A 10,139-nucleotide genomic window follows, 5' to 3' on the forward strand; every position below is an offset into this window, starting at 1 on the left:
TGGCTGCCCTGGAGCCCCGTAATGCGGCCCAGCCCCTGAAGTGGTCGTCACGTTGCGTTGCCCTCAAACTTGCCACCAGGACCCGTCCATTTCTGTCCTCTGTCCTGGCAACCACACTCTGGGAAACATTTGAGTGGGGGGCAGTGTAATGGCGGGTCAATTTGCGACTGGATGCTGGGGGGGGGGGGGGGTGCGGGAGTATTACTGTCAGTCTATTGCTGTGAGTGGCAGCGTGTTTTGTGTCTAGGCTGGTGCGCTGCCTGCGCAGCTGTATGTAGATGGGGTCTGTGTTGGCTGCACTGTGATTTGTGCTCGGTTCCGCCAACCAACTATTTGCCCGGGACTGACGGTCTGAGTGATTGGACTGTGTGTATGTAAATGTACCCGTGTCAGCCAATAGGGGTAGGGGGATGAGTATTTAGGAGCTGCCTGCGTGCAGCTCGGGGTCATGTTGAGGTTTGCATGTAGCTGTGTGTCCGAGAGCTGTCTAACTGAGCTAAACCATTTAATAAGTGAGCATCCATTTGCCTGTTGTTCCAACACTTCAATAAAAATAGCAGTTTTCACTGCTTTAAACTGCATTCTGTGCCGTCTCCATTTCTTTCTGCTGCAGACCAGATACGCTGCCACTACAATATATAGCATATTGTTAAGTATCTGGAATGTGAATTGACTGCATTGATTGCTAGATTACTATTTCTAGTAATCGGATAAGGTGTTAAATGACAGTGAGTGCCGGGTGCATTTAATAGATCTAGTGCGTCCTGCTTTCAATACACTCTGATGAAGAAAACATGTCGAAACACGTCAGCGTACCTGTTCTTACCTTGTTTTAATGAATAAAATATGGATAATTGACACGCTTTTGGGATGTAGACTTTTATTTAGCAGGAGTTAAACAGAGATATCAAACAAATCACAGAAAATAAAAGCAAAAATACAAATTAAAGAATCATAAGTTTTCAGTATAAAACGTGACACACTGTCAAAATGAAAACATTACAAAGTTAGTATCAGGTATGACCTCTCTGAGCATTAACACAATCCTGGCAGTGTTGACGCATAGACCTGATCAGCCTCTGGATAGACTGCTGTGGGATGTTCCATCGCTCTTCCTGTGCAGCTGCAGCCAGCTGGTGAAGGTTGGCTGGTCGCAGTTGCCTCACGGGTTGGCTTGAACATTGCAACAGTCAGCATAACGGTCCTGGGCCGATGTGGTGACCCTCTGCCTTCCAGGACATGGCCTGTCCCTCACAGAGCCGGTTTGCTGGTTTCTCTGGACTAGTCTCCTGATTGTTGAAGCGGAACATCTAATTCTCCAGGAAACTTCTCTCACAGACAGGCGAGTGAAGACAGCAGTGCACCTGAAAAAAAAATACTAATAAAATAAGTGCACCAGCAACTGTCAAGAGTAGACACATAACAGTAGATGAGGAACAGCTAAATGAAATAGAAGAAAACAAAGATTGAAAAAACATAAAAAATACAGCATGGGCTGTTAATGTACTTTAAGACTGGTTAATATATATATATATATATATATATATATATATATATATATATATATATATATATGGACATTCATTTTAAGGAAGCAAGTCAAAAAACATCTCAACAACATTAAGGGAATTTTATGCCAGTGCAAAAAGTTCAACTGGGGACCAGTATTCAGTTTTATAACGCGGAGCTGGACTAAATAGATGTTTTAACAGTAGAAGTTTAACATCTCTGCTGACAGCGAGTTTAAAACCAGCAATAATGTATTCCTGTCAGTCATGAAAACTTAAAACAGGTAAAGACGAGGCCAGACACCACCCTCCGAATTACCGGCCTGGATCTAAAGCATCTGTGGGAAAGTGAGGCACTGTCCCGACACTGCAGTTGAATTGGTGCGTAGTCTGGTTTGATCTTCAACTTAATCTGGCACGACTTGGATGCGAGGGTGTCCGACAACTAACAAAAACATCTTTTGAGATCCGGAAGGATGAAAACTGACTTGATTATGTGTGCCTTGCATATAACAAGGACCAAAAACTTACCTGAAGATACAGATTCAGCATCCATGGCAGCTGCTCCCCTTACTTCCTCAGTGTCATTTGAAACTGCCCATCATCAGTGTGTGCTCAGTCTTTAGTTTCTAGTGAGATGCCACTTTCGATGCAGATAATCACAATAAACGGAAATATGCAATTTAATTTTAATAAGCGAACAATAAATTACATTAAATTAAATGTCGGACTATATTACACTGCAGATGTATACACATTAAGTTTCTGGTTTTGTCTTAATTTAAAATTACATTTAATCACCCAAATGACAGGTAGTTGTGTTGTAAGCTGTATAAAGCACTGTGCGGTTCCGATAATATATACCCCCCCCCCCCCCCCCCCCCCAGAGAGGTTAAAGGCCTAACAACTTCACACTAAGTGCAGGGATAGGATTACACACCTGTGTGAACTTTATGGTGTCTTTTAAGATTTCCTAACTGGCTGAATGTCTTCCCACAAACAGCACAGTGATAAGGTTTCTCTCCTGTGTGAATGCGCTTGTGTTTATTAAGGTCTCCTAACTGACTAAATCTCTTCCCACAAACAGCACAGTGATAAGGTTTCTCTCCTGTGTGAATGCGCTTGTGTTTATTAAGGTCTCCTAACTGACTAAATCTCTTCCCACAAACATCACAGTGATAAGGTTTCTCTCCTGTGTGAATGCGCTGGTGGATTTTAAGGTTTCCTAAGTGACTGAATCTCTTCCCACACTGAATGCAGTGATAAGGATTCTCTCCAGTGTGAATGTGCTGGTTTGAATGAAGATTTCCTAACTGTGTGAAACTCTTATCACTGGTCTGTATGTGGGAAGGTTTCTCTCCTGTGTGAACGCGCTGGTGTCTTTTAAGCAGTGATATATGATTGAAACTCTTCCCACAATCAGCCCAGGAAAACGTAGTCCCTCCTGTGGGATTTCCCTTGTGAGTTTCAGGAGCATCTAATTGACAGGAACTCTTCCCACCTTTAATAGAATGAGGCAAGGTCTTCAAGTTGCCCTGGGTTTCAGAATTGTTAAAACATGCAGAATGTGCCATCTCTGTACTCTCCACAGTAAGTGGGTGTCTGTCTTGTAAAGAAGGGATTTTAACTGAGTGAGTTCTGAATGTCTTCACATATTCTTCTTGGGGTCTCGTTTCTCTGTGTTTCTTGCACTGTGGTTTGCCTCTAGAAGAGTTTTTGCACTGGGGTGATAGAGTGGAGTCGTGTTCTCCTTCATCTACTTTAGAATCTAAAGAAAGAAAGAGAAGAGAGACAAAGGTTATTGTACAGCATTCATCCACATGCACTGTTCTGAACACAAGCGAATGAGCAGTTCAGTGATTGGTTGCTTGAGATGAGGCGGATTCATTTACCAGTTAGTGTCCCGCAAGTTTCAGTCACAGCAAGAATCATGTCAACATGTCAGCCAAGTGGAAAATGAAAAACGACATGCTTTTTTTTCTGTTTAAATTGGAATATTTTAAATCGAGCCAACAGCGAGTCATGAAAAATCCTGACTATTTACTACCTGCATTTTGAACACATCCACACACGTACTTACTGTACTGTGACAATAATAACACAGCAATGCTTACTGTGAGACACACAAAAGTGAAATGTGGTGTTGCAAGCAGGCCTCGGGATAGTTGACATGAGATGAGCGTTTAAACATGATATTGTATTTGAATAAAGTGTAAGAATTAAAATAAGACTGTTGGTTTTCATTATCGTACAGTATGGGTTCACTCTCATTTTGGCGATCCTGTTGCATACATTCTCTACTGAAACATTTCTTCTGCAACTCGACTGGATTTGGCATCACCCAGTCATGGGACATAAAGCTGTGGGAGCAGCACAAATGCAAACAGTCTACCAGGAATGGGGAAAGGCAAAGATCTAACACAGGGGTGTCCAAAGCTGGCCCTTCCACTCCTGCTCTTTTTTCCAACCCTGTTCTAAGTTGTTTAATTGAACCAATTAAACCTCCATCCAGACACAGGAGTAGCACTTTATATAACTGAACCTGTTCAATGTGGAGCAGAATGGCCTCCAGGAGCGTGATTGGACACCGCTGATCTCACAGCATTCTAAAGAGGCGTGGCAGCGGCTGCACATCTAGCGTGATTGGACACCGCTGATCTCACAGCATTCTAAAGAGGCGTGGCAGCGGCTGCACATCTAGCAGGTGCCTCAGAAGCAAGCACAGTGATGTCCTTGTTGACATACTGGTTGGGCAGCTCCCCTTGGTTAAAATATGAATCTCAAGCACACTGCCTGTGTTCAGTACCAGGTTCTGCAGGATGAATAGGCAGCTCAATGCTGCTTGTTTTGTAGAATTACCTCTGAATCCCAGATCACATTCAGATGGAGAGTTATCACACAGGTTGGATCCCAGCTTGTTGTTCTCCTCAAGTGTACAGGCATGATTTTCATGAGGAAGTTCCTCTGCGATGGGGACACATCCCTGCTCTATGAATTCCTCTTTAATGGGAACACATTCCTGTTGAGGGACCTCTTCATCTTTAACACATGGCAGCTCTGTAACCTGCATTAGACTTGCACACCACTCCTGCTCAAAGGACTCCTCTTGTGTGGAAACTGCTTCTATCTTTGGTCCCTCCTGTGCTTCAGATTCAGGGATAGCGTGGCTCTCTATGGGATCTGTGGGAAACAAAACTGTATACAATTAGATCTCGTACTTACTAGCTAGGTTTGTTAGTTGCTTTGATCAGGGATTTAAAGTTACTGTTCCTCAGTTATTTCATAAAGGGGCGAGCCAGTATAATAATTTGGTGGTTTAGGAAAATTATGGTATTGACACCATTCCTGTTATTCTACATTGCAATCAGTTATTTATTTATTTATTTCTTAGCAGACGCCCTTATCCAGGGCGACTTACAATTGTTACAACATATCACATTATACATTATTTCACATATCACATTATTTTTACATACAATTACCCATTTATACAGTTGGGTTATTACTGGAGCAATCTAGGTAAAGTACCTTGCTCAAGGGTACAACAGCAGTGTCCCCCACTGGGGATTGAACCCACAACCCTCCGGTCAAGAGTCCAGAGCCCTAACCACTACTCCACACTGCTGCCCCAATCAGTTAACGCTGTGTTTGTGTTCCTATGAACAAAGTGAAGGAAAAGGCATTTTCATATGAACATCTTTTTATTCTACGTCCTGTACAAAACAAGCCTCAGTGCTGCTGGGCTTTCTCACCTCCTGTAGCCTCACACTAGAGCATTGCATCCACTTCTACCTCCCTGTCAATCACCATCATGACCTCCGTTCTGCCTTTGCATTGTTCTAATGCAAACATCCATTTCTCTACTGCAAACATGCTTAGAAACCAAGCCAGGAGACTTGCAGTCTTAGCAAAGTGTCTGAGGAATGTCTTTTTGTTACCTGATACTGTATTGTGAGAACTGCGTTGACCGTTTCCTTCAAAACCAAATACAATGAGCAGACAAGCGACTGCAACAGGATAGCCTGCTTATTCTCAAAGCAGTTTCATTTAAACACGTGATTTACATAACTCAAACTTTTTAAAGTGCAGCAATATGTTTTCTGTACAAACTCCACCTGTGTAATAATCATTAGGAACAACATTGGAAGTTTACTTGTGCAATGTCACATGACCTGTAGATATAAATCCAATAACATCCTGTGGCAGAGTGGTTCCAATGACGTCGCAGACCAGGAAAGAGTAAATCATAAACAAAGAAATGCTGGGCAAACTGTAGCGCAACTGGCGCTCAGCGCGTTTATTTAAATAACAAAACAAAATATTTAAACAGAACAAAAGTCATACATAAAAGGGCACGTTGGCCAAACAAAACAAACAAACAAACAATTGCGCTAACAAATATTGTGCTGGCGATTCCAGCACAATAGCAGTTGTTTTCGCTTTTCTCTCCTTAACTCCCGTTCCTTACTCCCTGAACACTCTCTCCTCGAGTGCAGAAAAGCTGCACGTTTTTATACAGGTGACCAACTCCCGATTAGCAACAATTAGTCAATTAATTAAATTGGGAGATGGTCACCGGCTGCACAGGGTTTTTAAATAATTAAACACAATAAACAAACACACGGCTTTTCGCCGTCATCTTAAAATAATAACTAAGACGGACGGCTTTGTCCGCCTGCATAAAACTACAATACTAATAATTACAACAACAACAATAATAACAATAACAATAACAATAATAATAACAATACATACATACATGAATAAATAAATATAAAGTGGAGGGCACTTTGCCACACATCCCTTGTAGTATTAAAATACATTTGTAATGGTGTGGCTCTCCCTATTGTATATATCCTGTGCAAACTCATCTCTGCTCTTAAATAATAACCTGGATTAGTAAATGTTTATAAGCAATATGAGCGACTGTTTCCTAATTCTGTTTACCATCAGCTGTACAAAGTACTTTATTTATTTTATGGTTATAATTTTTCTAACAAAACAAACAAACTGCAGCATCACATTGTTTTGAGCAAATGATAGATCTTAATAATAGAATAATACACACTGTTATAGTATAACATATACTGCACCACTATCCATTCTTAATAATACACACTGTTATAGTATAATATATACTGCACCACTATCCATTCTTAATACACACTGTTATAGTATAATATATACTGCACCGCTATCCATTCTTAATACACACTGTTATAGCATAATATATACTGCACCGCTATCCATTCTTAATACACACTGTTATAGTATAATATATACTGCACCACTATCCATTCTTAATAATACACACTGTTATAGTATAATATATACTGCACCGCTATCCATTCTTAATACACACTGTTATAGTATAATATATACTGCACCACTATCCATTCTTAATAATACACACTGTTATAGTATAATATATACTGCACCACTATCCATTCTTAATAATACACACTGTTATAGTATAATATATACTGCACCGCTATCCATTCTTAATAATACACACTGTTATAGTATAATATATACTGCAGCACTATCCATTCTTAATAATACACACTGTTATAGTATAACATACACTGCAGCACTATCCATTCTTAATAATACACACTGTTATAGTATAATATATACTGCAGCACTATCCATTCTTAATAATACACACTGTTATAGTATAACATATACTGCACCACTATCCATTCTTAATAATACACACTGTTATAGTATAATATATACTGCAGCACTATCCATTCTTAATAATACACACTGTTATAGTATAATATATACTGCACCACTATCCATTCTTAATAATACACACTGTTATAGTATAATATATACTGCATCACTATCCATTCTTAATAATACACACTGTTATAGTATAATATATACTGCACCACTATCCATTCTTAATACACACTGTTATAGTATAATATATACTGCACCACTATCCATTCTTAATACACACTGTTATAGTATAATATATACTGCACCACTATCCATTCTTAATAATACACACTGTTATAGTATAACATATACTGCAACACTATCCATTCTTAATAATACACACTGGTATAGTATAACATATACTGCAGCACTATCCATTCTTAATAATACACACTGTTATAGTATAATATATACTGCAGCACTATCCATTCTTAATAATACACACTGTTTATATATATATATATATATATATATATATATATATATATATATATATATATATATAGGCCTATATTGTACAACTAGAGTGTTCTTTAAAAGTTTTTAAATTCTTAATGTCTTTTTTAAAATAAAATGTAATGGCCTTTTTCAGCTTTTTGGTTAGTAAAATACAAAATGCCAAAGTTTAAATCATCGTGAAAGGAAGAGTGTTTTGTTTTTTGTTTTTTTTTGGTGATTCACAGTAGTGCAGGTATTTACTTTGATTTTGTAAGCATTCATTTTATAACGGGCATGATTAACTGTATACCGTGATACTAAGATTACCACATTGTGTGCAAATTGTATACTGGCCCATCCCTGATTTAATTAAGGATAACACACTGTGTCACTTCACGGTTACCCTTTTTACCTCAATAGTGTTTCACTCAATTCCATTTGTTTGTTTGATTTCATGGCTGGGTCACACATATCTTAATTCAGACTTATTTGTGTGTATGTGTTACACCGGTATTTTAAAAGCATTTTCTTTTAGAACGGACCCCTGTTTATACTTTCAATTACAAAATAAAATGTCCATGACTACAAGGGTACATCATTTTCAAGGGATGTATCTGAAGTTCAAATTGAAGTATATTTTAAAATATCGTAACAAGAACTGCGCTCCCGCCAGAGAATTGGGGTAACATGCATTCGTGGTGTTTTGTCTACTGCTTATATAAAATACTGCTTATGTAAATACTGCTGTTGTATTTACCTCCTCCAACTTCAACCCTTAACTGAACTGGAACCACTCGGGTCCAAAATCTTACAGCGGATTGGTGCAGGCAGGGTGCTGCTGCCGCCCCCTTATTCACCTTGTCTTAAGAGAAATTCGAACCAAGATCTTTCCAACAGTAGGTAGTTTAAGGTGCTGGATTGACCAAGCAATACCACACAATAAAATCAATCTTACCTTGAAATATTAAAGGTTGTTTAGTGTCTTCATCTGCAGCGTTTATACACGCTCGCACAGCTTTCAGCTCGCTCTCTGATATTTCCAATCTCAGCTTCAGACTTTCATTCTCTTTCTCTTTTCCAGCCATTTCCACCTGGAATTCAGTGAATTTGCTGCCGACAACTTTAGTAATCGCACACAAGATGGTGTCTACAGCCGATTTCACTGCGTGCTCGATGGTAGAGGCGAGCTCGTCTTGAAAGAGCGACACGGACACGCTGCCGTCCATCTTCACTGGTTTGAGTTTCAGACTGGTCTAGTAGCGGAATCCTCTTTTCATTCAGAAACACCGCCTGCGGTTTTTATTTAGTAATATTTATTTTTTACTGTAGTCTTCCCATTCAAATATATTCATCACTTCTTCTGGTGTGATAAAGAAAGAACACAAACAACAGGCTTTGCAAGGAGTAACTTTACTTTGGTCTTTCAGAATCGCGCAGAGCTCTGCTGGAGCTTCAACGCGTTTGTTTCTCAGTAAATCATCTCATTGAAAAGCTCGACTTGTCTGTAGCTGCGACTGACGCGCTCCGCTCTGTGTGTGAAATTCAACACAGAAAAGGGAAGCTTTCCTTTTCCAGGAACTCCGTGCAGGTGATAAACAAACACAAAAATCACTAATTATCAGAAAACATTTCACCCCAACCTAAATACTTTAAACAGCAGGAGACAGCGTGTTGTAAAATCATCACTGACTGCAACCTCCTCTCCACACATAAACAAAACAAACCTCTCTATTTCCTGTACTGAAATGCGTCACTAGTCGAAGGCGTGGCTGGTTGGATTCATCGCGTATTATTGGCTGTAGAAACACTCTATCCCCAGCATGTGAGCCTGATTGGCTGGCCTCCCTGTCGAGGCGGTTATGAAACTGGATGCCAGAGTTCGCCATGTTGGCTCTACAAGCGCTGTGTTCGATGCGATGCAGACACTGCGCGAGATCCGACATGGCGCCAGTTTCGACTGTCTCTGCGTTATCATGCGCGCGCTCAATTCCAAAGACGCTGCTACAGCGCGCGTGGGGTTTGAAAGCTGCTGAGGATTTTACATCATGAGAAAACAGAATATGACATCAAAAACAAAGCTGCTACACTCATGCAAACCTATCCTTCAGATCTGGATGAATATTTCCCATCAGAAATGCTCCAGTTTACTAAATTTGTTCTGGCAAGGACAAGAGAACAGCGTTTGACCACCTTCAACTTATCCTGAATTCTCAAGTGATTTCCACATTTCCGAATGTCACCCGTGCTCTGCGCATTTACCTATCCTTAATGTGCACTAACTGTTCTGGAGAACCATCATTCTCGCGCATGGGATTCATTAACAATGAACTGAGAGCCACCATGAACCAGGATCGCCTAAACAGCCTTGCCATCATGTCCACAGAATGTGATATACTCAGAAAACTGCATTTTACTGACATTATTAGAGACTTTGAACAGATGAAATCGAGAAGATTAAATTAAGAT

The 10,139-nt window shown here is 39.8% G+C and overlaps 1 protein-coding gene across 2 annotated transcripts; it reads right to left on the reverse strand.

The window, feature by feature from the left end:
* Window positions 1-863: 863 nt before the first annotated feature.
* LOC131703165 (uncharacterized) lies at window positions 864-9,391 on the reverse strand. 2 transcript variants are annotated; one of them, XR_009309700.1, is made up of 4 exons: window positions 8,629-9,391; window positions 4,368-4,688; window positions 2,040-3,276; window positions 864-1,364 (listed from the first exon to the last, which is right to left on the reverse strand). XR_009309700.1 is itself a non-coding variant. In XM_059006126.1 (4 exons), exons 1-4 carry the CDS (start codon window positions 8,897-8,899, stop codon window positions 1,333-1,335), a joined length of 891 nt encoding a protein of 296 aa, XP_058862109.1. In that variant the 5' UTR covers window positions 8,900-9,391; the 3' UTR covers window positions 864-1,332. The 2 variants fall into 2 exon arrangements, 1 of the variants encoding a protein (XP_058862109.1); XM_059006126.1 differs by having other exon boundaries at window positions 3,010-3,276.
* Between the last annotated feature and the right edge of the window lie 748 nt (window positions 9,392-10,139).

The sequence above is a fragment of the Acipenser ruthenus genome, chromosome 32, assembly GCF_902713425.1.
Source record: "Acipenser ruthenus chromosome 32, fAciRut3.2 maternal haplotype, whole genome shotgun sequence".
Taxonomy (NCBI): Eukaryota; Metazoa; Chordata; class Actinopteri; order Acipenseriformes; family Acipenseridae; genus Acipenser; species Acipenser ruthenus.

What these genes read in the sequence shown, in the direction of transcription:
- LOC131703165 (XM_059006126.1), bottom strand. Translation starts at nt 8,899, where the DNA reads ATGGACGGCAGCGTGTCCGTGTCGCTCTTTCAAGACGAGCTCGCCTCT. An exon ending in ACAACCTTTAATATTTCAAG is followed by an intron (nt 4,689 to 8,628) that starts GTAAGATTGATT and finishes TGTTTCCCACAG; the next exon opens with ATCCCATAGAGAGCCACGCT. An exon ending in CTTGCCTCATTCTATTAAAG is followed by an intron (nt 1,365 to 3,009) that starts GTGGGAAGAGTT and finishes TTTTTTTTTCAG; the next exon opens with GTGCACTGCTGTCTTCACTC.